Here is a 26,809-nt window from a genome sequence, read left to right on the forward strand (position 1 = left end):
GGTGTGCATCTGGTGTGAATGTTTGATTGTTGTTTGTTTTTTGTTTGTTTGTTTTTTGTTTGTTTGATTGTTTTGCATAGCTAATTAAGCACGTATGAGGAGATTTTCTGCAGTACCTCTGGGTGGAGCAATACTGAACTCATAGACCAGGAAAGTGTGCTTGTAGGCATGCATTTTCCCATCACAAACTACTCCAGAGGTGGAGAGAGAGGTCTGGTATAGTCAGGGCACCTGGAGAGCCTCCACAAAATGTGTAGATTCTTGAGTGTGTTGCAGTGCTCTAGGGCTGGGCTCCTGCACTGTCTACGTAGGCCTCCCTGGCCCCTACATCCTCTCTGCTGTCTCCTCCCTCCGATGAGTTAGGAGGTCTTCTAACAGAGTAGCCAGAAATGAGGCTGCTCTGATTTACGTGTTTCTTTCAGTGGAAGGGGTAATATTGTGACAAATATATTTTCTTAAGATTTGAAACTATTCTTTTATTTTGTTAGCCCAATAGTGCTTTTGTTTTATTGAGTAGAAAATAATTATTATATCTCAGCTTCATTATCCCAAGTTTTCTAAAATTAGATGATCTGTTTATATATTGGCTATGTGATATATTGGAAGATTGGAAGGAGAATTCTGTTTTCTTGAACAGTGGTGTACAAAGAATGAAAGATTTCATTGGTAATACCTTTTATTCTGTAACCAGAAATAGTTTTATTTGTACTGCTACTGCTTCTGCTTCTTGTCTAATACAGGAAATCACAGCTCTCAAAAATGCAGGAGATGTCAAAATACAGAGCATGGTAGCTCTAGGAGAAACCTTAATGAGAAATGAGAAAATTAAGAAGCCAGAGGTTCAGCAGACTATATCTGAGCTCAAGAACCAGTGGGAAAGCACCTGTCAGTTAGCCACTGAATATAGAAGGTAATGTGGAATTTGCCAAGGGGTGGCATGGCTCACGTTGCTATATTGATTTTCGTTTCTTCTTCCTGCACCAGTTGCATTGAATTTCTGTTCTTTGGGGGCAGAACAAGATACCTATGAAAGTACGTGTGCTTTAGTATTCTACAGAAGCGGGTCGCAGTTCGGATTGAACGGTCTTATGGGGTTTAGCCAGGATGTGTAAGGGGGGTAGCAGGACAGCCGATGAGGTCTGCCCAGCTTGGCTGAGATTCTCTTCTGATACTGAAGCAGCTCTGCCAGTCTTTTATTTCCTGAAGATAGCTACAGAGCTAAAGCACTTGTTAATGCTATTTTTAAGAAGTTCTTTTACATTCACATTTCTAACTTGAAAAAGCCTCTTTACAAAATTTAAGCTAATGGCAAACTTCAAGTTATGAAATAAACTCTTCTTCTGAGCATCAGATTTTTGGATCCTTCATTTAAAACTCTGGTATTAGTTTCAGCCACTGAGAATCGGTTGATTTCTGAACCGGTGAATTTCAAACATTCTATATATAAGTAACCTTATATGTGAAATGAATACTGAAGGAACAACAGGCTCTTACAAGATAGTCTAAATGCATCAGTCATGCAAGATACTAATAAAACCCCCTGACAGTCCTATCATGAGCTCTGATAAGACGGTTATAGCAGTTGGAAACTAATTGAACTCAGGCACTAATTGTATATGTCAGGCCACCATGGAGTGCACAGCTTTGTTCTCTTTAATTAAGATAAGTACAGACCTCTCATATTATGCAGTTATTTTCAGGGGAGTGCTTTGGAAATTTAAAATGCGTCTATTAACCATTGCATTTAGACTTAGAGAAGGCAAGCAACTAACTGCTTTTTCCACATTAATTTTGTCATGTTTTTAAGGAAGAAATCCTTTACTGTGGGGGTGGTGAGGCACTGGCACAAATTGCTTTCTGTCATGTTCTGTTCATAGGCTGGTCAGGAAAGGCATTTTAGTGTCTGGCATTGTCATAACTGTGTCTGGTAGCCACACTGATTGTTAAAACATGCCAGATGATTCCAGGTGTGTGGTGAAAACATAAACTGAAGTTCTCATTTTGCAGATGAGGACAGTTTCAAGATGTTTGTCTGCTATAACATCCTCGAATCACAGAATCACAGAATTTCTAGGTTGGAAGAGACCTCAAGATCATCGAGTCCAACCTCTGACCTAATGCTAACAGTCCCCACTAAACCATATCCCTAAGCTCTACATCTAAAGTCTTTTAAAGACTTCCAGGGATGGTGACTCCACCACCTCCCTGGGCAGCCTGTTCCAGTGCCTAACAACCCTTTCAGTGAAGAAGTTCTTCCTAACATCCAACCTAAAACTCCCCTGGCGCAACTTTAGCCCATTCCCCCTCGTCCTGTCACCAGGCGCATGGGAGAACAGACCAACCCCCACCTCGCTACAGCCTCCTTTGAGGTACCTGTAGAGAGCAATAACATCACCCCTGAATGTTACTGTAGTTCAGTAAAATCACTGGGAAATTTGCTGTTGGGATCCATGGAAGCTAGAGTAGACCTACTGTATACTTTTTAAAAATGACCAGGGAAGGAATTATTAAAAATAAGTACTTCTGAGAATATTCAGTTGCCTTCTCTTGTTACTGAGCACTCAGTGCAAGCAGTACAAGTGGCATTCAGAAGGAAAGAGCTCTGGCTATGCTGGATCCAATGTAACAGAACGCAGAGCACTCTCTTCACAGCATGTTGAAGGCAGGAAATGAGGTGCTCAGCACATCTGAAGAGATGCTCAGAACCTTGCAGCATTAGATTTGTGAACAGCAGAACACCACAGCTGATGCATCCAGCAGTGTGAAGCTGGAATAGAGAACTTATGGCGAGAGCGTTTAACATATGTGAGGCTATATTTTATTTGTCATTTGCCAAAAATACAAATCTCAGGGAGATCTAAGCTTTACTTTTCTCTTTTTTTTCCCTGTTGTACTTCATAGAATTATAACCAGACTGTATTTATTTGGGTTTGTTTGTGTGGGATTGTATTTTCAAATGTTGGCATTTAAGTTCCATCTGGAAAATATTGGAACTTCATCACTAAATATGAACGTACAAATGTTACTTAATGGCCTTTAGTCTCACTAATTATAGTTGCATATTTCCTGTGGACAAATGCAACCTGTTCACCTTCAGTGAATCAGCGGGCATGTTTATAAAGCAAACAAATCAAGATCTAATGTCAAGATCAGCAAAGCAGGCACTGGATTGTGATAACACAACCCATATTGCATATGCTGGTTTTGTTCTCTGTATATTTGAAAGGCTCTCACCAGCACTCCCCCATCACCCCCACTTATACCAGATCAAAGTTTCACTTCAGAACATCAGGAGGCTGTCTTAAGAAGTTTTTCAGGGAAATAGGTTTGTAGTCATTCTGTAGTTCTGAAACAGAACTTCTGCTGCAATGAAGAGCTGAAAATACAGAGCATTAGCATCACTTCTCAGATGCTAGAAACTATAGGTTTATAGGTTGAGATTTAAGGCATATCTGAGAGAGTTAGTCACTTGTTCTGCATTTAAGTCCAGTTCAACAGAACTAACTGAAGTGTCTTTGATTTTCATCCCCTTGAAAATTCCAGTCTAAATCAGGTCATTAATTTAAAACCAAAAGAAAAGTATTTAGCATGCTGATGCTTGTTCTAATTGTTGACTTGCTCACAATTTGACATTTTTTTTTTTTAGGTAATGAATGAAGCATTTTTTAATACTATTAAAACCAATATTTTTTCTTAGCCCTCAAGAGCAACTTCAGCTCACCAGGGAGCAATATGAGCAAAGCAAAGAAAGTCTGAGACTGGCTCTGAATGAACTGAAGAAAGAGCAAGAAGAGATGGGTTTTGCCCTTCAGCCTGGTTTGCAGGAGAAGCAAGCTCAGTTGACAAGCTATGCCCATCTCCTGCAGAAAGCAGAAGATTTAACTTCCCAATTTAATGAATTGGAAAGTCAGGATCACCTACAGAGTTGCACAGAGAATCCCTACTTCACAGAGGAATCGTGGTTGGAATTAAAACACCAACATGAAAATCTGCTCAGCCAGCTACAGGTTGGAACCTCACTCTCTTTTCTTATGAGAATGTTCGTGTAAAATGTCTGTTTGATTGCAGTTCTCACTGTTTGCCTGTAGTCTCATTCAACTGGCAAGTTGATGGGTAAAACTAGGAGTGGTGAAAGTTCCTTTGTAAAAAGGATGGGAATTCCTCACTCTCTCTCTCTCTCTCCCTACTACCATGGGAAAAAGAGCACCAGAAGTTTGTATTTTTCACTGCCGCATGCTTTGCAGATGACTAAATGTTTAAATCAAATGAGAGCAAGGTAAGTGTGAAGAATAATAATTTACACCTGCATAAACAGATTTAGATAGCTTTTATATGAAGCATTTGTTCCAATGTTCTCCAAGCCACTGGATTTATTTTTTTTTCCTTTTGGAAGGATGAATTACTTTTCTTGCATGTTGTTTGTTATCGGTTCCACCCAGTTTAGACCCAGTAAACTGCCTTTGCACCCCTTGTGATGTTCTGCATCTATTTTTTCAACCATTTTGGATGGGAAACGTCCCTTTTACAAGTATATTCTTACAGATTGTGAACTCCTTACTTCTTGCTACTAATGAGGATTTTGTTCATGGTGAAGTCCATGGTGTGCTTGGAAGAAGAGAAGACATCTGTGCAGCTGTGGTTAACTGGATATTTTATGGAAAACAAGCGTTTTGCACTGATGATGTCCTGGAAAAGATCTGTCAGTCTGTGGATAAGTTATATTTGTGTGAATTAACAGTCTACTAATCCCTTTAACTCCTTGGTTTCTAGACCACAGTGCAGACATTGGAAAGACACGTTCAAGAGCACCAGCAGTTTCAGGATATGGTGACAGGCTTGAGCACTGAGCTAAAAACTCTCTCTGAAAAGCTTGCTGATTGTGGAAGTCCAGCAATGGAACAACCATCCTCTGAGCAAAAACAGTTGAAATCACAGGTATGTTGCAGGTTTTGCATCATGGAGAAACTGCGTCTGTGCCCTGGGGGCTTGTAGAAATAATCAGATATATAAAAGAGAAAAACTACTTGTGTCAAAGTGAAGAACTAAGAAACACTTATATAAAGTATATGTTGTGTTCCTTTTATAAAGATAATTGTAGGCCTGAAACCACTCTTAATGAACTTATTGGACCTTTACTGTTAGTTGAACTGAAGGTAGAAGTGTCCTAACATCAACCATACAGACTTCATCAAATTTTAAGAATATCCTTAATGCATAGGTAGGCATTTTCCTGCAGTTTGGGAGAACTGAGTACGATCTTATACCTGTGAATATAGGCAACTACTAAAAGCTGGAACTGTGACTCAGATACGGATTGCTGCAATTCCCCTTCCTCCAGAATTTGCTATACTTCTAGCAAATTAAAAAAAAAATAAAAAAGAAAGAGTAATAGGAAATAGGAGAGGAAGCGATTAAGCAATTATCTTTTTTAAAGTTGGGAAGATCACCGTGCACCTCACAGAATGCTATCAGATTATCGTTGTCTTAATGCATATAGCTTCAGGTGCTCTCTGTTAGTATTTGACTTCTTGCAGCAAATAGGTCTTCCTGTACTTCTCAGCACAGTTTGTTGTTCACAGCAAATATTTATGATTTTCGTGATTGACTTTAGATCTTAGCATTAAGTATATTGAGTGAAGACATGTTTCAATAAAATGTTTTCTTCCTGTTTAAAGGAACAACAAGCACCTCTTAGTCGATTTGAAGACACGTTAAAGAAGATTTTGGTTTTAGCAGAAGCTGTTAAACAAAGCACTTCTTCACCAGGACAGAAGTTTATTAAGGATGAGATTGAAACACTTCAGAGTGAACATAGGAGTCTGGAAGAAAGACTTGAAAATGTCAAGCAAAAGGAAGAAAATATTTTCAGTGAAGCCCTTGAGTTAAAAGATGAGCTTGCTGATGAAATACAGATGGAGGATAAGACAGATACAATGCTAGAGAGAGAGATTCAGGTCACTTCTGATACTCCTGTTGCTACAGAAGAGAGCTTCACAACAGTAGAGTTTAAGGAGTGTTTGGAAATGCATAATGTGAGTATAGTTCTGACAGTAATGACAGTAGAAGACTTGTTAAAGAGACATCTGTCTCTCAAATGCCTTTTGTATATTGCATCCTACACTGCTTTTTTAACTTCATTGAATTTAAGCCTTCTGTAAATATATGTGTATAATTCAAAGCTGTGGAGAAGAACTCCCTAAGCTTGTTATATAAGTCTATTAGAAACTGCAACTTTCAATTTAAGCACAAATTGCTTATTAACTTTCTCTTGCAATGTAATTTGAACAGGTGTCCTTTGGAGAGAATAGGTATATAGATAAGAAAATTACACATAGGCCTCAGTCACAAAAAAGCATAGTCCTTTCTTTTGCAGTAGTTTCAGAAGTTTGAGTGCTTCTTCAGTAAGACTTATATTTAGAACTGCAAAACAATATTTTTCCTGTTTGTTTTCATATGTTCAATTTTTTGCCATTTAGAGGTTTGATATTAAAATATATTTACAGTCACACAAGCAGGTTTTAAGTTATTTTATTTCTCTTAGGGTCAAGATGTAAATGGGAACGTGTCAGAGAAAGAAAAGAAAAATGATCCACTTTTGGAGGAAAGCAGTGTATTGTCGAACAGCCCATTACAGGGTATCCATCAAGGAAAGGACAAATTTGGGCAAACTGCACAGGTTCCTGACAAATATATTTTCATTCATGTCAGTGTATATATATGTGTATCTATCGAATAGAAACACCTGTTAAATTCCTTAAATTTGTAGGCAGGCACAGTGTATGTATTGAGTGATTGAGATCAGTGGAACTGGTGATGTTAAGGGCATCTTAGGCTGTTTACACCATACATAACTTCACGTGTGCAAAGTTGAAGGGATGATTTGGAGAACTCCCTCATTGATATAATCATCCAGCAACAGCAGCTGCACGCAGAGATGACCATCAAAATATCAGAGTGGAATCCACCTGTACAGAGAATTCTGGAGAAGGAGCAAGATTAATAGTTAGTGTTGCCAGATATGTCTAAGGAGAAACTATTACGATGGTGTTAAAAATCACATGTACACTTACTTCTGTTTGGTTTCTCCTGAAACTGTTTTGTAGTGATTTAAGGTCCTGAACTGGCAAACAAATCTGAGCAGACTGTCCCAAGAAGACTTCGGGTTTGGGTTACCTACGTTCATTAAGCTAGATTGAAGAACAAGTAAAAAGCTTGTGGAGTGCGATGTTCTTTGGTAGACATAGATTTTGGATTGCGATTTTTACTGGTTGTAAACATTTTGTACTCTTCAAACTAGGAGGAGGCTGATAAAGGGAGCCCAAGTATGGACAAACATGACAGAGTCCAAGAAGACCTTCTGGACAGTGCGGTTCAGGGTGGTGAAGCAGAACTGGAAAGGCATCAGGATGGTGTTGGTACTGAAAGTGATGAAACAAGAAAGGAAACATGTCCAGTGGAGGTAAGTGGACATGAAATTACAGTGAGTGATTGAATTTTAGGGTGTATGTGTACAGTTTATTTGGAATGGTGATGATTCTACCAATAAATTAATAATAGAAATTACACAAACATACTCAAGTTAAACTGAGGTATTTTTGCCTGATGTGTGGTATATTCAGTTAGTATACATTAACTTGCTGAATCCTTTCCTGTATGGAGGATTTTTTTTCATTACTGTGGGCTGCCACAAAATGGTTTTCTGAGGACATTGCATTCTAAATCACCTGGGCATTTTGTGATGCTTTTTAACAGTTATGCTTGAATACTGTTATTTTCCTTGAATCTCTTTCATTTATTTAGATATCTTATATATTTACTTTGCATGTATGAGGTTGCATTTGAAATGTTGCATCCTGTTTTGTGCACCCTGATAAATGTGCAATTTTGACAAACTGGAGCAGTGGTTAAGGGCTGGAGCCATGATGTATGGGAGTTCCTGCTGGAGATAAAAGGCTAATCTGAGGGTCTAGTTGCCATCGTAATCTCTCAGAAGGGTTGTTACAGAGAAGACAGAGCCAGACTCTTCTCATTTAGTTTTAGCAAACTGCCTGAGATATTGAAAATGGCATAGTCATGACAAGACAGAACACAATATGCACTCATGAACTTGCTGAGAATCAGGGTAATGTATCTCGTTCTGGGTTATGAGTGGACTACTTTCAGTGCATATCTTATCTGACTTGCAGCCAGTAGCTCAGGTATCTCTGCAGCACAAACAAGTCACCAGTTCTGTGCTCTCAGTCATGGACTTGCTGTAAGTATTTGACGTTCTTTGTTTTGGCTATGAATATCCTGCCTGGTAGTTGGCTGGGTGCCGAACCGCAGGCACTCTGTTTACAGTGCACGTACAAGACTGAAGCCTCAGGAGGAAGCTAAACCTTTTAAAAATGTATTCAAGGCTGCATCCAGGGGTACACAGTTCAAAGTCCATGCTTAGAATAATGAAGCGTGAACAGTGTAAGTTAGAGGAAGAACACTTGCAATCTGCAATTTTTACTAAAACTTATAACAAAATTATAGCACTACTTCTAAATGGTTTCCTTTGCCATAACCTTGCCCACAATAAGTTTGTGATATAATTATGGTTTTCCTCATTTATCTATAATCGTGGGCTTTGTAACTTTGCCATGTCAAGCACTGTAATTACTACTCAGAATGTTTGATTAGAGCTTTTATGTTACTTGTTTCTTTTATATATATATGGATATTTATATATATATATATAAAAGAAACAAGTATATATAAATATAAATATATATATATTTATATATATATACATATTTTATAATATTTATTTTTATATATATATATATTATTTATTTATATATAAATATATATATATATTTTTACAGAAAAATAATGAGAAGCTTATTGATGTCAAGAATCAATCCCACAAAGAAGACATGGAGAAGATTCAACAAACTGTGTGCCAGAAGAATGAAATCCTGAAATCTGCAGCAGCTGGGAATGAGGGTCTAGAATCAAACTTCCCAGTTTCTGCACATGAGGTAAACCATGTTGTGGTATTTCAAGTTGCGTTTGTCAGTGTCACTGAATTTTTGTTACAGTGTGGGCTTCAGCTGAAGTTCTGTTATAAATGAAGAAGCAATTACTGTCACATCAAAATCAAGCCTATTGTATAGAGTTCTGCTTTATGTCCGCAGTAGTTTTGAACTTTCTTTGAAGTGCTCACCACACATTTTTTTCAGTGGTTCTGTTTAAAAGAACAATATTGGTTTTTAGAATCATCATAATCAGACTTTATTTAATGATATCCAGAGTTTCTCTTTAAATCGTTAATCAGTACAACTTTCCATGTTACTGTAGTTAGCTGTGATAGACTTTGCCATCGTAAGGGAAATCAGGAAACTAAAATTCAAGGGCAATCCAGCAAAAGAAAATAAATTAAATAAAATAAAGAATAATTACCTGAAGCTGCATGAATAACAAGGTATTTTACTAAATGTCATTACTCTTAAAGAAGAATAGATTTAGTAAAGTTGTTCATCAGCAGTAGTGTTCCTAAGAATTCTCTCTGCTCTGTGATTGCTGATCTTTGGTCACTACATCCCTAAACTCAAGGTGAAGTCAGTTCTAGTCTTCATAATTAAATCTATAGTCAGGTTTGTAGCAGACCTGTTCATTGGCAGGTCTTACCTAGGACTCACACTTCTGCTGTTACTGGAAATCCCAACAGATTGACTGATTTGCACTTCTAAAAGTGATCTGGGGGAGAGTGGCAGTGTTTGTATTCAGAATCATAGTATGGTTGAGGTTGGAAGGGACCTGTAGAGATCATTTGGTCCAACTTCCCTTCTTAAGCAAGGCCACCTAGGGCAGGTTGCCCAGGACCATGTCCAGATGGTTTTTGGAGATCTCAAAGCATGGCGGCTCCACAACCTCCCTGGGCAACCTGTTCCAGTGCTCTGTCACCTGCACAGTAAAGACCTGTTTCCTCACGTTTAGATGGAGCATCCTGTTTTCCTGTTTGTACCCATTGCCTCTTGGCCTGCCACTGGGCACTGAAAAGACTCCATTTTCACTGCATTTTCATTACATTTTCACTGCATCCTCTCTTCAGGTACTTATAGGCATTAATGAGATCCTCCCTAAGACTCCCCTTTTGTAGTCTAAAAAGTCCCAGCTCTAAACGCTAAGGTGCTCCAGACCCTTAATCATCTTTGCCTCCAATTGGAGAGATGCTTCCAGTATGTCCAGGTTTCTTTTTAATGAAGATGTTAAACAGGCCTGGACCCAGTATTTACCTCTGGGGTACTCTGCTCATTGCTGGCCTCCAGCTGGGTTTTGCTTTTGCACCACCGACCACCACCTGCTGGGCCTGGCCATTCAGCCAGTTTTTGATCTGCCTCTGTGTCCGTTTGGACATTGCAAAGGGAAAGGAAGTAGGTTCTGCTGGTTTTCTGAGAAAGGTGTGCATGTCTGGATAAGAAAAAGGGATATATACTGTGGCCTATACCCTAGCCTGAAGCCAAAGTCACGTTTGGCACATACCCCAGTATTGACAGCTTCCCACAGGCCTGCACCATGAAAAGTTAGCAGAGGGGCCCTGAATTTTTACCTGCAGGACATCTTTTTTTCCTGAGTGTCAGGACGCTTACTTTGTGTTTTGATGTGTTTATACTTTAGTCTGGTAAAGTGGATTTCTTCCTCACTCTGTAATAGCTAGCTGAGTTTTTCTGCTTCGATTCTATGGCACTTCAAAGTCTCTTAAGATGAAATCTTACATTTGAATTGATACAACTGTTACAAATGTGTACACAAAGATGGAAAAGTTGTTTGACTATTTCATGAGTGAGCCCCTTCAGTTTTGACTGAAAGTAACCAGAAGAATTCAAATAATTAGAATTATTCTGTTCGGGTAATGTCTGCAATGTGCTGCATGTTTCCCACACCTGGAAGCAGGTACATTCTGGATAGCTCATGATCCGCAGAGAGACAGAGGACTGTGACAGCTAAGAAGTGAAATGGCAACAGGGACAGCTGGCTGCTTCCTAGTAAAACAGTATATAAAGCATCAATATAGAAATATTTATTATTGCTCATTTTAAACGTTGGTACCATGAAGAAGCTCACACTGTAGTCATATCTCTGTGCTTGTATGCATTCACTCATGTGGAGTCTATGCCTGGAACAGATCACAGTTTATACCATAGACAGTTACTGGGGAATGGGCACACAGAAAGAATTTTAAGGTACTGCTGTGTGATCCAGATGAGTCTTTGACATTTTATTTATGTTGTTTTCCACAATAGCTGAAGGTGATTTATGTGTTATATCTGAACTGGGGCTAGCCAAGAGCATCCACTTAGGCAGCAACCTTAGCTGATGGGCTGTTAAACTTGGCTATACCCCCAGTGGCTTGTCCTTCTGTCATTGTGAGACTTGATGGCAATGCCAGGGAATGGCTCTGGAGCCCGCCAGTCCCTTTCTTCCCACTCCAATTGAGAGATGGCTCCCTAATGCCTCTCATCTTACCTCTAATTTTGAATAGAACTCACAGCCGGCACAGTAATGGTTTTGTGTCCCAACCAAGCTTCTTCACGCATGAGTTGCCCTGTGAAGAAAAGTAAAAGATACGGTCCCAGTGAAGGGCACAGCAGTATATTGATGCAGGTGCTGACTAGAGTTTAAGGAGAGATTAAATACCCATTAATGTGTGAGGCAGAGGGGGACAAGACAAGATAGATCTGCGAATTTGAGTTATCAGTAACAGAGGTGGCTGCAGGAAGGATGTTACTTAAAGGTGGGGATGTCAGAGTTTCAAGCTCCCAGTGATGAACAGAGATTTCACAACTGTCTGAACAGTGCTGTCAGGCCAGAATGACTCTGGGGTAGTGATGGAGGGCCCAGCCTGTGGGTCCTGGGTGATCCACAGGGGCTATGGGGGAAGCAACAACAGGATTTAATCATGGTTTATGAACACGAGGCAAAGTGTTGCAGTCAGAAAACTTACTGTTTTAGGAATTCTTCAGGAGTAAAAATACTATTTTGCATTGCAGAAAGAAGGTGCAGCAGTGGTTGTCCAAAAGGAACTACTTCCTGGAGTGCAAGTGAACACAGAGTACTTTGAGGAGGAACAAAAGGTCAATGAGCTGAAAAATGAAGTGGCTGAACTGGATATTGTGCTCATAAATGAACAACTGAAAGAGCTGGAGGTATGGAAATTTCAAAGCCATTCCTCATTGTTAACGTAGTGATACACTCACAGAAGTGTGATTCACTCAGACAACACAAAATTGTTGTATATTACCTTGACCAAGGTTTGACTCTGTGTTAGACAATTTGCATAACAGGTAATCTCCAAAGACTGCCTTAATGCAGATATGTCCATGTGAATGCCATCTTTTGTACTGCTCTTTTAGACTGTGCTAGTAATTATAGTGCAGCTATGATTGCGTATGTGCTTCTGTAATGTGCACAAGCATGCGTGCTCTTTACATTTGACCAAGCAAGCATATGTATGTGGATGTATCAGTATCTAACTGTATTTTGTGCTGAAAGTGGTTAAAATCCTATTCTAATCCTATTTCTATGGTGGGTTTGATTTTTAGAATTTACAGACAGAACTGGAAACATGGAAAGCAAAATCTTTGAGTCAAGAAGCATGTCCCAATGCAACAGGGTCGAACAGTGAAGAGCTGCAAACTCCAGAGCCTGTGGTGCCCTGCTGGGACAGGCTGCTTCAAGAACTAGATGCTGTTAAGGCAGTAAAGCAACAACAGTACTCTTTAGTTAATGAGTACCAGAAAAACCTTTCTGCTGCTCAGTCCTCGATGAAAAATTTGTCAACAGAAAAAGATAACATAAAAATGTAAGTATAGTTGAGGGGTTCTGTTAATAGGTAGCAGAACAAATATGATCCTTAAATTAATAGTACTGATGCAAGTAGTCTAGACTGAACTTCATGCCATGCTCCAGTAATGCTGACACATAGAGTGTTTTACCCATCTCGTTAATGTTAGGTAGCAGAACTCACATAGGTTTGTAAGGTGGTATTAAAACTGCATCTAAAGCATTTAAACAGAAGTATCAGTGGTGGTTGCAATATCTCCTCATTTTATTTTTTAGGCAAAACAAACAAATGATTGCTGTGCTGAATACCTACATGAGTGCTGCATTAAAATACTTTTGCAAAAATATGTCAGATATGAAATATTATATATTTTTTTAAGATGAATAAGCTAGGAAAGTGAAGCAGTGTTTCTTTTTAAGGACTCATTAATTCTAATTTTTTGCCAAAGGTAACCAATGCACACAAAATATTTAGTACATTTTATAAATTAGCCTTCAAAACATGGAGCTAGCCTATCCATCACAATTATCTATCACGTTAATTAGAAAACCTTTAAAATGACTTGTGAAATTGTTAATTTGTGGCAAAGAGATTGGAAAGAATTGAATAAAAACGTAGCTGCGAAGTGTATTTTAGGTGGTAATTTCAGAATACTCTTGGAAATAAAGGAGAGGTAAGTTCACACCTCCAGGTTAATCCTGAATGAATGAGAATGTTTGAAATTTTTCTTCTAACTACCTTTAATTTTAGTTGTAAATTAGAAATTACTATAAAATTATGTTAATTCACTTAGAGATGACTTAACACTATTGATTTTTAAAAAGTGTTAGGAAATGGCATATTCTTTATTAGTACATTTGTTAGAATTAGTACATATTTGTTAGAATGTTTGTGAGAGAATGATAATATATATGATTAAGTGAATAAAGTGAGTGAATCATTTTTTGTGTGATAAAATTCTCTTAAAGTATGTGTAGTCTGTGTTTTGGCAGTTGTGGGTTTTTTTTTTTTGTTGTTGTTTATTTAAACCTGTTCGTATTTTTGGCAGGGGTCCTATGAATAACACAGTTCTTCTGGAGAAAATTAAAGCATGTGTACAGGCATTACATAAAGAGAGAGATGTCTTAAACCAGCTGAAAGCTCAGCAAGAAAGTTTATCTCAGCATTTAACATGCATGGATAAAGTGTTAACAGCAAGCCAAATGAAGCAACTGGAGCAATGGTGGCAACACATGGAACAAACTGTGCAAAAGAAGCATGATCAAGTGGTGGCAGAAATCAATGAATTTAACCTGCTTATGAATAAAGCACAGGATATTCAGAGACTGATACAAGAACAGTATTTACAAACAGAGTTACATTCCTCGGCTGGAGAAAAAGTCAATTACCCTGTAGTTTGGACCACAGAGCTACAGGACATTAAACATGGTCTTTCTCTATTAAAAAGAAGGATTGAACTGCAAATGAAAAGAATTTGGAGTGATCAAGAAAAGATGGCTTTGGAGAACTGTATACATGATTTGCAGAGCAAACTGGAAACATTATCAGAGCAACGAACGCCTCAAGAGGATGTTCAGATCACTGGTCCTGCTCTGAAGAAACAAGAAATAATGAACAAGCTGAAAGAAAATATTTCATGGGTAAAAGATTCACTGTCCTCTCTTGATCAGAAAGCAGCACTTTTCCCCAGTGATGTTAAATCACAGATCAGAAATTGTGAGCTTATGAGGACTGAAGTTCTAGACAGAGAGCCTGTGATTGAATCACTGGATAAGGAGCTCCAGCACATCATTCCCAGCTTGAAGCCAGAGGAGATCTCTGATATGACCTTCCTCCTACAAGCATTACAGAATTCATACAAGGCTCTGGTTTTAAAATCAGTTCAAAGACTACAGCACCTAGAGCTCCAGCTGGAGGAGAGGCAAAGACTTACTGCAGAAATAGAAAAAGTTCACTGTCAGCTTCGAAATGCTGAGACACTTGCCAGGCTTGACACGAACCAAAACAGCACATGGTCAGAATTAGCCGATCAACAAGCCATTTTAAAGGAGATTTTAAAGGACATACAAGAGATAGATGGGCTTATCTCATCCCATTGTAAAGAAAGTCAGGTCATGGCTGGGGAACTGAGCCTATCTGAACAATTATTTTTGATTGACCAATTAAGAAGTCTGAAGAACAGAGCAAGGAAGACACAGAGGCAAATTCAGAATAAATGTCATGAAGTGGGAAAAAAAATAGCAGTTTACAGAGAGTTTGCTGAAGGAATAACTTCATTGCAACAAGATCTTAATGACCTACAGTGTGGTGAAGTCAACCTGGAAGATAAATTACTAGGTGCCACACAAGAAGTGAAGAATAAATGTAAAGCACTCAAAGAAAAAGTAGTATGTTTTCAGTCTAATTTGTCACAAATGATGAAGTACAAAGAAATCTTTGAATGCATAGGTCTAAACTGGGATTCACAGCAGCTGGACGAATTGCATGAATTGCAAACTCAATTTTTAAAAATTAAAAATAAAATTAAAGGGAAGCTAATACACTTTGATAATGTTGTTAGGGAATGGGATAATCTTCATTCGTTGCTAAATGAAATCTGGACTATGACATCCACTGTAAGAAAAGAAGCTAGTAAGCTACATGATAGTTCTAGCTCTTCTCCTGCTGAAAATCTTGTATCTGCACAAATACTGCTTCAGACAGTTCAACAAATTTTATATTTAACGCAAGAGGTAGAAAATCAAATAAACAAAAATGAAGTTTTTGATATTCCATTCAAAGAATCTAAGAGGCAAGAAATACAGAGCCTGAAGAAAGATGTTGAGGAATTGATTCAGCTTCTTCAAAACTTAATCTCTAGTCTCCAGTGTGTAAATAAGGAAGATATCCAGAATGAGATAGAGCGTATATTCCACACTATAAAGCATATTCAGTTAGAGCTCCAGCAGCCACTTCTAGTAGACATGAAAATGATGCAATTTGAAAAGATGCGATGGGAAGCAATTCAGAATATGATGACAGCAGAGTTTTCTGCAATTAAATATCTAATGGAAAAAGAGAGGGAAAATGAAGAAGAAAAATCTCTTGCTGCTGATACAGAAACAAAACTGAAAACACTGCAAGATCATGAACTACAACTGAAGACAGACATCGCTTCCCGTGTTGTAAGTACATTTAATAAAAGTAAGGTATGGCTGTATGTCTTCTCCTAAGAATTGGATTAGATGCCTGAGACTGCAGTGTTTGTATTTTCCTATTTACATTTTCCTTTTACTCTTATAACTGAATTGGACCAATATGTTCTCTGCATTGGTGAGTATGATGGGAATCATGATAAGAAATTAAAGATACAGACAAAATTAGTTGTATTCAGTTTAATTATAATCCTGACTGTGCCCAAGAGATCAGTGGATACGAATGAGGAAATGTGATGTAATAGCTGATAACAGGGGAAGGGACTTAGTGATCCTGATGTATGTAGTGATCCTGCTGCCACATTTCGTTTGAAGCACAATGCCAGAATTTCTCTGCCCTGTGGGAATCCAAAGAGCTGGCCAAGTCACACATCATTCTGTGTGTAATTAAATATAAGAGGGCTTAGTGAAAAGCATTTTGGCAAGTCATAGTTGGGAGGTAGCCTCTGGAGCAGATTATAATCACCAGTATGTGGGTTTTCCTTGTACAGGACGTGTACTTCCATTTCCGTAATGTATCCTATCACTCTCGTGTCTTAACCATCCTTCACTCTGGAGTTTTCCAGAATTGGTAGTTCCCTTGTATCCCCTGTCCCTGTGTTTGAGAGCTATCAGTCCACATGTTATTGCATCACTGTATGACTACCTAGGTTGCAGAGTGCATTTGTCATGTATCACCTCAGGCTGCTTCTGGGAGTTTTGGTCTCGAAGACAAACGTGTGAAATTCTGAGAAACCATCTGGTCATTCAGAGGAGCACAGCAATGTTTCTTGATTGTTCTTTTTTCTTTCTAACACTTTCAGAGTGCTCTGCAGGATGCATGTAAGACTGGTGAGCTTTATATTGAGGCTGTTCAGAAGGCTGCCAAGTTCCTTGAGGACTATGAAGCTCAAGTATACTCTGCCACAGCAGAGCTCAGTACCTCAGATGAGGCCTGTCAGACCCCACAGTGGAAACAAGAAGGGTTTGACTCTGCAGTGGCTGACATAGAAAAGTTGGGCTCCAAGCTGAAAAACCTAGTGAAACCAGAAGACAAAATAAATCTGGAAAATACTTTAAGAGAACTCGTCAATAAGAGTTTAGCATTAAGGGAGAAGGTTCAGAGAAAGGAAGCTGATGAACGGAGGTAGGTTCCTATTCCTAGTTCATATTCCTTACTATGATGATAAATGCAGTCTAGTCTTCTTTCTTCTCTGATAGAACCAGGTAGTTCAGCAGGAAGAGCTGTAAGGAACTCAGTTTTTCCCAGTTGTGATTGTGATGGGAGGAAAATTACCAGATAATAATCAGACTGCTAATAATTTACAGTGCAGTCATTTTTAGAATATTCCAGAAAATATTCATGGAGCTGGACTGAATGTTACATGGTATAAGAATAAGAAGAAAGTGCATTTCCATAGTCTCTAGTTCAGTGCAGGTGCAAGTTAGAACAGTTTTCAGAGGGCCCTATGTCCATGTCTTCTATGAACTGTTCTTACAACTTGAGAAAATCAAGACCGAACAACACAGGCCATAGCCTCCTTTCAAATATAGATACAGAAGAGATCTGAAGAGCCTTCAGATAAATGTACAGAACGAGTTTGGGAGATATAGTAAGGATTTTTAAATTGCTTGCTGATGACCCAGTGCTTCTGATTCTGTTGAGCATAATCTTAAAATGTTTTATAATCGAAGAATTGGATGACTTTGAAGGCTTTGGTAATAGGAAAGAGATGAGAAGCAACAGAAATAAGAAATTGAAGTTGTATGCATCGCACACTGTAGGGACAAATGGGATGTGTGTTACAAACTGAGAGCGCAGTTTTGGGAATCTCTGAGGAGGATGGAAACAAAGAAAGTTAGGGTGGCTATTTGGCACATGTATGGTATACATACCTATATTTCTTTAACTCTGAAGCATTTGTACATGAAGCTCTATAGTGGCTCAAATTTTGGACCTGAAGTGTGTAAAAAATGCTAATTGAAGAAAAATTTGAAAATAATTAGTAATGACTACTAATTGCAAAGTTTGTTTATTTATTTTTATTCTAGTAGGCGTTATGGTTGGAGAGACAAGTAACCACAAATTTTTATTGGTCTGATAATTGTTTCCTACAGGTATTTTGAAAAATACAAAAGATATACAGAAAGCAAAGATAAGGTGCGTGATGATCTTAACAAACTGGAAAAGATGCTTATGCAGTCTTTGTCCCAAATACCTATGTCTTATAAGGAAGCTTTGGAGAACTTAGAAGAAAGCAAGGTAAGAGAGGCTCTGAAGAACTTGAGAAACTCATGCAAAACTGTGGTACAGTTATTTCTTACATTGCTATTGCTTTCCCTCAGATGGAAAAGTCTTCCTGTTTCCTCAGCCAGGACTCTCTTACTTCTTCCCTATGATATTTCTGCTATAATGAACCTCTCTGCCGTCTACTCTTGTAGTACTCATCATATTACCGTCTCTGTATATTACATAACTGTAACTCCAGCTCATTCCTTTCCCTTCCAAATAACCATAAAGTGAAAGTAACCTAGTATTTTGTGCACGCTGTTCTTCTGATGGTTTTGCTTGTTTTATTTACCCTAACTTTCTTTACAGTCTTACTCAATACAGAATTCCTTCATTAAAACTTTATTTAGCCAGCTCAGTGGAGTGATAACCATTTTAGTAGAGGATCCTGTATTGTTTTATTTATTTGCTTGTTTATTTTTCATACAAGATTTTAGTCTCCAACATTGACTCGGCTGAAGATGATCTTGTGAAGCTAAGGCAGATCTCAGGAGAGCTGATGAGATTACGCAAGGGAAATGACAGGGCCCTGGGCAGGATTGTAACAGCGCTGTGGGAAAATTGGCTGTGTTTGCTTGAGGCAGCGAAGGAGCTGGAAATTAACTGTGAAGAACTAAAACAGGAATGGAAATTCATCAGTGAAGAGGTGAGTTGATTAACACACTGCAAGTTTGGTGGAATGTGGTAGAGCTGGGATTGTCATATAGTAAAACTACATGTTAAGGTACTGAGATCAAAACAGAACATCATTTCCTACCCACTGATCAGCCAGTTAACCTCCAGACTTTCTTGAAGCTGGAGTCAAATATGACAGGGATATTTATAGAATAAATTCCATGAACCTAGCATCACTCTGTGTATAGTTAGGTGCTTTGTTAGAGCAAACTCAAATGTTCTGGCACCCTTCAGATTTTCAAACTATCTGGCTGTGCAATTCCCAGTATTTAGCTATGTGCATGAGTAAATGAATAATGTGACTTAAGGTGATGGAATAAAAAAGCATTTTATCTCATTCTTTGGCATGCTGTTTACTTAGCTGGAACGAGAAACAATAATTCTTGATAAGCTCCAGGAAGAACAGCCAGAAAGCCTTAAAGAGAAAGAAAAGGCCAACAGAGAGGAACTAGTAGAATTACTAGATTTTGTGAACTCATTTGAGGAAAACATCAACCGGCAACAGCTCCTCTTACTCTTACTTCTTCACCGAATAAAGAACATCCTGAATACATCTGAAAATACTGAGGCAGAAGCTGTCCTTCCTGCCTTATGTGAGATAAAGACAATGCAGGACCGCTGTAAAAAGTAAGTGATGGAAAATTTTTGTGGAAGTTATGACATATGACTACTTAGGAGCACAGCATTTTTTTGTTTATTAAAGAATATGTGGAAGGTGTAGTATATTTAAAAAGATAATAAAATAATAAAAGCCCTACTGGGTCAGACCAGTGGTCCACCTAACAGATCTGCTGTCTCTAGCGTGGGCAATAGGAGATGCTAGCTGGGGAGAAGACCTGAGCCTGGCCATGTCATGTGTGGGCTGCAACTGTTGTTCAAATATAGAAGGAATCAGAAGGGTTGATGATTCATTGTGGAGGCTCCAAGTACACCTCTACATGTGCACCTGAATGAGATGTGTGGGAAAATCAGACCTGGCACGTTTTGCCCAATGCAACTTTTACCTTACTGAGTGCTACAGTTTAAAATTTACCACAAAAGGTTTTTGCAAATCTGTGACTGCACTCACCATTTTCCATGCCTACTTTTTGACATGGAAATCTTTGTTAATGTCTTTTTCTCTGCCAAGGTTTTCAGACTCCTGAGATTTTGAATTCTGTTTTCTCTAACATCATTCCTGGCATATACCGTCTGGTTTAATTTACCAAACATACATTGGTTAGCAATATCTGAAGACTCACTTTTGAAGAAACTGAGGCAGTAAAGGGCAGAAACTGGGAGATTTAGTTACAGAAAATAATATCAAAATACAGGCAAATGTGGTTCTGGATATATATAACAATTTCTGTATTAAGCATGTTCTTTGATAAGCTCTACTCAGTGTAGAGTCTAACACACTGTATTCTTGCTGGAAATTTTTCATAGGTTATATGAAAAGACTCAAGAGCATAAGGATTTGGTACAGTCTGAAATGCAAGAGAGGAAAAAGATAAATGAAGAAATAAGTGCTGTGAAAAATGCATTACAGAATGCTGCATCTATGTTAGACCAAGATGCTGGCGGAAAGTCAGGACAACTGGAGGTTGGTAGTGTCTCTGTTATTCTGTAGGGACATTTGGAATATATTCTCTTTTGTGCTGGGGCTTGAACTTGTTCCAAATGAAATTTATTGCTAAGTACATGCACATTGACTTGCAGGAGAATGAATCCAGCTCAGCAGGATATGATTGTCCCTGCCATGTGGTTGGTTTGTGTTCTTCTCCTTCTGCATGGTTCAGATAGTAAGCACAGAAGCCTTTTCAGATTGCAGAGATTCACAGCCAGTTGTGTGTCTTTTAGGAAGGACTACCTAGTATGTGTCTTGCACATCTTCCTCCCCTACATAGACAGGGCAGCTTCAGATGCTCTGGATTTGATGTTCCACAAATTCTCTGCAGACATTGTAGAGATAATGCTGGTAAATGCTTTTCAGAAATCAAATTGTAATTAGGAACATAGTCCCTACCAGCCTTAACTCTGCACCAACTTTATTTATTCTAGCCTGCTAATGTCTGTAGAGAATGTTGGCTCTAAGAGATGATTTCTTAGTAGCAGTATGTCACAATGGACCTGTTTCTTTTGAGAACATTCAGCTGAAAATATTGAAAGATATCTTAGTTTTACATAATCAAACACCAGCAAGCCTAAATCTGCAGGACAAATTCATCCCTACTTCCAAAGAAAATCTGGTTTCTATAAAATCTATAGCATTGTCTGGGGCTCCCTCGTGTTTATTGAATGGAAATGCCTATTTCACTTCCAGATGACTAATCTAAGTTAGTTGGTTGGCAAAGTTTCAGCTCACAACATAGAAGAATACGAATGTGGAAAAGTGATATCAACAAGTCCATTAGGAAAAAAATGGGGGCAGTTTTGATGGGCAAGTGCTTTCCAGCTAAATATTCCGTGGAATATGAGCATGCATTAATATACAGAAAACCTTTTGCGTTGGAGACTAATGCTGTAACTGATTGTTGTGAATTCAAGTCAGGGAATATGTAAACTCCTATAAATCTTGGCACAATCTTAATTTGCACAAACTTTCTCTGTGGTAGAACTAGGCATGCAGCCTTTTCATAGTTTTGATTTTCTTCCTCCTCCCCCTTCCCCACCTTTTTTTTTTTTTTTTTTTAATATCAGAGCCAATTTTCATGGGATGACAGAAAACAAATCAATTTCAGGCTCTTACGTATGTTTTTGCATTGTGTTTGTGTGAGGGAAAAAATTCTCTAGCAAAGACTGGAACTTAATGGATTACCATTACTCCTGACTGAAGATGTTAATTTTAATGCCTGGTAGATTTTTCCCCAGTAACATGACTAACATTCGAGTTTCTCAAACTTTGGGAAAAGGAATCATAGAACAGAAAATTCCAACTTGAAATTCTAGAAAACCTTCAGAACAAATGAATTTCTTCTTTCAGAGGACTAAGATCAGATTTTATTTCTAGGCCACAGGCTCTAGACAGTTGTTCAAGTTTCTTTTATCTCATAAAACCTACATTCTTCATGCAGAACTGGAAACTACTGTTTTGAAAGGAGCCTGCTGTGCCGCTGTGCGTAATTGCCTGAAAGCAGACACTTCAGCTTGAAACCTGTTGCTTTCAGTGGCTTTTGTGTTGTTTATAATAATGAAGGAACGAACATTGGCTATTAAACATCTTTCAAAGAGGAAATGTGCTTTTGGCAAAAGGGACAGCACAAAAGTTAACATTTAGTTGTAGGAGCACTTCATAGGATTGCATTGTTACACCAGTCAATAAACATCAATGTGTCAGTTGTCTGAGAAGGAGTAGTATCAAGTTTAATTAATTCTTACAGAGTGAAAAGCATCATTTGATTAAATGAACGAGTATTATTCAAGACTAATCTGCTTGCAGAGGTAGTCAAAGTAGATTTTATATCACAAAAACTTTTCCAAATCATAGTCATGATGGAAATACAAACCACAACATACATGGATGTAAATATATATACATCTATACATGCATGTACATGTACTCAGTAAAAACGGGGTAAAATGCAGAAATTCTCTTAATTTTGTAGGAAGTTCAGAGTGTGATTGGTAAAGAGAGTCAAACTCTTAAGGATATCATGGAAAAACTCCGGATCAAATATTCTGAAATGTATACAATAGTTCCTGCAGAAATTGAAGCACAGTTGGAAGACTGCAAGCAAACATTACAAGACCTAGAAGACAAGGTAACTGTTGATGAGATTTTCGTATATACTTCTTTGTAATTAGTAAGTACAGCAAGATTTGATGAATGTTATAACTATGAACTTAAACTTGAAACATGGTTATTTTTCATTTGTTTTCTTTATATATATATATATATATATATATATGTATATATGTATATATACATATATATATGTATATGTATATATATATTTTTTTGTTCAAACAAGGCATGGCAGAACCACTAGCAATATGGTCTTGGGTATGATATGGCTGCTCTCTTCTATCCATTCTGATTCTTAAACCGAACTAGTAGTCAAAGTTGATTGAGAAGTTAGTTTAGCTTAACTAAGAGATTTTAAAACTCAGTCAAATGACACCTTTGAAAACAATTTTTCTTGTTGTTTAACTTTTACATGTGGTAGGGTATCATGATGTGGTTCTTTATATCACTCCTCAGGACATAGTTGCATGCCTCTAAAAGCAGGCAGAGAATTTAGGTAATGAAATAGCATTGCCTTGGCATTTTTGCAATTTTTTTTTTTTTTTGTATACAGGGAGTACAAACAGTTAACTGAAAACAAAGTTAAAGGAAAATAGAACAATACTGTAAGTTTGGGGTGAAATTTTAGCCTGATATAATTAATTTCATTTTTATTTATTCATTTGTGTTATTTTTTAAAAGGAAAAAAAACCAAAGCTTTTAGTTAATTTCTTGCAGAAATAATATTTAATGGTAATTTTAAAGGCTAAATATCAGTTAATTTGATACAATTTGAAAGTTTAATAAAACAATTTTTAAATCTAGTTACTTGTCTATCAAATTATTCATTTGATGTTGCATTAAATATTAATTACTGCTTATTAGTTTTAATGAGGTTAACTTTATAGTTTCTATTTCAAAATAGAACCGTTATTTTCAGAACCAACAACTGATTAGGAGAGTGAAGGAGAAAGGGAATAAAACAGTATTTATTCAATTTCTGAGATAAAACATTATCCCAATGCATACATTACATGCTGGAGTGAAAGAAATAATTGTGGAAACATTCATGTTTGGGTAGTGAAAAGTAATACAAATTGTCTTGGAATTCTTTTAAATGCCTAAAGGAAACATTTTTTTTTATAAGCAGGAGTATTTGAGAGGAGGACTACAGTTCTTTTGGCTATAAACTTATTTTAGTTAATGTAATTTTATCAATAAAGTACCTTAGCATGGGTATTATTATATTGTTCTGACAGTGCTTGTCAGAAACTGTAAATAAGTACTGTAAATAAAACTAACAAATAAAGAAATAATAATAATAATAAAAATATTAAATACATAATATTCTTCATTCCTCTCCCCACAAAAGGATGAAGTAGTTGCAAACCAGAATAACTTGTAAACCAGAGATCTTTTGTATCAACACAGCATAAAGCTGTGCAATGTGCGTGTGTGAGCCCCATAAATACTAGGGCTGCAGCACACAAACATATTTACCATGATTTAGCAATTTACTGGTAGTTGGCTGACCCTGATAGCAAACAGGGTTCAGTAAGAAAAGACATCACCTTGGGCAAGCAAGGACTTGCTTGCTCCCTGCAGTTTATTTTGTTCATGGTAACCTGGTACCTCACTGTGTTCTCTGCTTAGGCTATTACTCAACTTCAGCATACTTGAGAGTTTTTCTCTTTACATAGGAAATTCAGGCCCTTCAGTATTTTTTTTTTTCATTTTTGAGGAGTTCTGAAGAATAAAATTAAGTTCCATATGCTTTATGGGGCTTGGAGCTCTTTATGTTTATTATAAATTTCTAAATTTGTATTTAGGAATTCACTATGTACTGATTCATTTCCATATTTCTTACAAGGAAGAAATAGTTGAAGCATAATGGTGCCATTCTAGGTTTCTTACAAGAATGTGAATGTCACCTGTTCCACAATGCAGTAATGATTAGCATCTATTACAGATTAGAAAAGGGGTAGCTGAAGCAAAATACCCAGGGAGTTGCAGTGCTTTATTGTTTTTAAATTCATGGATTGTCTTTTTTGACCAGTCGTTTCAGGTAAGGGGAAATTATTGAACAAGATGTGAACATTGAACCTGGTCACATTAATGCTTCTCACAGGAAATTTAATTCCATTCCCGTGTTTTTAAGTGACTCATCAAGAGAAACATAAAAAGAATTCTAATATTTTTGGTGAAGGGGTGCACAGAAACAAGCAGATCTTTGTAATCTCCGCTATCGTATTCTCTTTACTGCGACAGGTTAGCTTTGAAATCTTGCAGAGCTCCCCTCAGTATGTGCTGAAAAGAAAAGCAGAGACTATTAACAATGGCCTTCAAGCAATTGAAAAGATGTTACAACAGAAGAGCGAAAACATTGCGAAAGCCAAAGAAGTTCAGAAGGTAATTTTGCCAAAAAAATTTTGTGAGTGTTAAAAGATTTTTGGTTGCTTCTACAGAGCCTGGTTTAGCAGGAATGCAAAGTGGCCTTCCATTCATTCTTTGTCTGTAAAAGAAAAAGTACAAGCAAGCATTTACCTGATGAATATTTACCTATTCTTTCTCACAGGAAAATAAATGTGTGGGTTTTTTTCAGCTATGAATCACACTGGTAGATGCAGAGTGTTCTGTTCTTGTTGTATCAGTTTGGAAGTCTTTGTAATTCCAAAAGACCCACATAAAGTACAAATAATTCTGCTATTATCTTTGAGCCTGACCTTATAGTTCATTTCCCCTCTCTCCACATGCAGCAAATCTGGGATATGCTGGACCTTTGGCATTATAAACTCAATGAACTGGATGCAGAAGTGCATGATATAGTAGAGCAGGATTCCTGCCACGCACAGGAGTTGATGGATATCTTAGTGACTCCCCTTCAACAGTACCAACAGGTCTCACAACTTGCTGAGCGGAGAACTGCAATTTTAAACAAGGTAGAGGCAAACGTAACAGTCACCCAAATTTGAAAAAAAAGTTAAAAAATGTCCTATTAAGAAAAAAATCAATAATAAAAGCTTTACACAAAACATCATCAAAGGTTCTCAAGTTAATGAAGAACCAAAAGCCTACTGTAGCTGCGTTGGCTTATTGTAGCTAAGAAATTCTGGACTGACAAGCATGCCTCCAGCTACCATCCCAAAGGACCAGGTCTGCACCATAGTTGACAGGAGTTGACATTGGAAGTATATGCCCCCGGATCAGTGATGTGATTTTCACTATAGCTCTGCTAATGTGCTACCCATTTAATATTGCCACATAAATCACAACAATGCCCGCACGAAATGTAAGCTCATAAACACCAAAATTACTTTTGGTTAGAAGAAAGAGCCTGAAATAATGAAACTGTTTCAGAGAAATTACAAGTACTTCTTTATTTCACTGTGCTAATCTAACTGACCTTGATAAAATGCACCCAGTTTTCTTTTAATCTTGCCCATATATGAATTTATGCTATACAGTGAATAGAAATGCATTTGTTCTCTTTTATAAAATTCTGTAATTTCCTAGGCTGCCAGCAAGATGGAAGAATATGATGAACTCTTGAAGAATATGAAAGTTTGGATAGAGAACACCAACTGCTTGCTAAGAGAAGATACTCAAAATGACTCTGCAAAAAGCCTACACAAATACAGTGATGATCTTCAGGTAAATGCTAATACCTGTGTATAGTCTTGTTAGAACTAGTTGTTCTATAAAGGCAGAATTTTGCATTCTTAAGTCTTACAGACATAAATAACTTACCTATTTCCAGTAAATCATTTATGGTTTACATGCATGAAATAGATAGGTAATTTTTTGGTGTTGGACTTCTGAAAGTACTGAACTGTATTACACCTGTCTTCCAAAAATGTGTGACTATCTTCTGGTACCCTGCTATGTGGCTGTAATCAGTTTTTACTGCTTGAATATATACAGTTCTTTCTGTATTGTGGTGTGTGTGTGGTGTGTGTGATCTAAAGCAGATAGAGCAGTGATTTGATGTCTGTGTGTTTAATGGAAGCTTTGAAGTGAATTGTGATTTGGAAGGCAGTTCTTACTGTACCTTGAAGGTAATCCTGACTGATAGTTTCAAGAATGAAAAGTTTGTAATGTTACAGGGAAGATCAGAGTCAGGCAAATTCCAAGAGTTTCTGGCAATTTCATATATG

The 26,809-nt window shown here is 37.5% G+C and overlaps 1 protein-coding gene across 7 annotated transcripts in view; it reads left to right on the top strand.

Moving 5' to 3' along the window:
• SYNE2 (spectrin repeat containing nuclear envelope protein 2) overlaps nt 1–26,809 on the top strand; it is a 187,370-nt gene that overhangs the window by 67,179 nt on the left and 93,382 nt on the right. For all 7 annotated transcript variants that reach the window (XR_011809434.1, XM_072038197.1, XM_038179355.2 and 4 more), the window contains exons 41-59: nt 741–910; nt 3,698–4,007; nt 4,771–4,935; nt 5,676–6,032; nt 6,542–6,676; nt 7,298–7,459; nt 8,853–9,008; nt 12,021–12,176; nt 12,573–12,832; nt 13,863–15,978; nt 16,812–17,134; nt 18,106–18,250; nt 18,708–18,923; nt 19,314–19,579; nt 20,378–20,534; nt 22,537–22,692; nt 24,924–25,064; nt 25,412–25,594; nt 26,169–26,306. Coding sequence is in view for 6 of the 7 variants with exons in the window: in XM_072038197.1 (XP_071894298.1) it covers nt 741–910; nt 3,698–4,007; nt 4,771–4,935; nt 5,676–6,032; nt 6,542–6,676; nt 7,298–7,459; nt 8,853–9,008; nt 12,021–12,176; nt 12,573–12,832; nt 13,863–15,978; nt 16,812–17,134; nt 18,106–18,250; nt 18,708–18,923; nt 19,314–19,579; nt 20,378–20,534; nt 22,537–22,692; nt 24,924–25,064; nt 25,412–25,594; nt 26,169–26,306 (5,712 nt within the window). In the remaining variant the exon portion in view is untranslated. The remainder of the gene's footprint in view (nt 1–740; nt 911–3,697; nt 4,008–4,770; nt 4,936–5,675; nt 6,033–6,541; nt 6,677–7,297; nt 7,460–8,852; nt 9,009–12,020; nt 12,177–12,572; nt 12,833–13,862; nt 15,979–16,811; nt 17,135–18,105; nt 18,251–18,707; nt 18,924–19,313; nt 19,580–20,377; nt 20,535–22,536; nt 22,693–24,923; nt 25,065–25,411; nt 25,595–26,168; nt 26,307–26,809) is intronic.

The sequence above is a fragment of the Anas platyrhynchos genome, chromosome 5, assembly GCF_047663525.1.
Source record: "Anas platyrhynchos isolate ZD024472 breed Pekin duck chromosome 5, IASCAAS_PekinDuck_T2T, whole genome shotgun sequence".
In the NCBI taxonomy this organism is placed as follows: domain Eukaryota; kingdom Metazoa; phylum Chordata; class Aves; order Anseriformes; family Anatidae; genus Anas; species Anas platyrhynchos.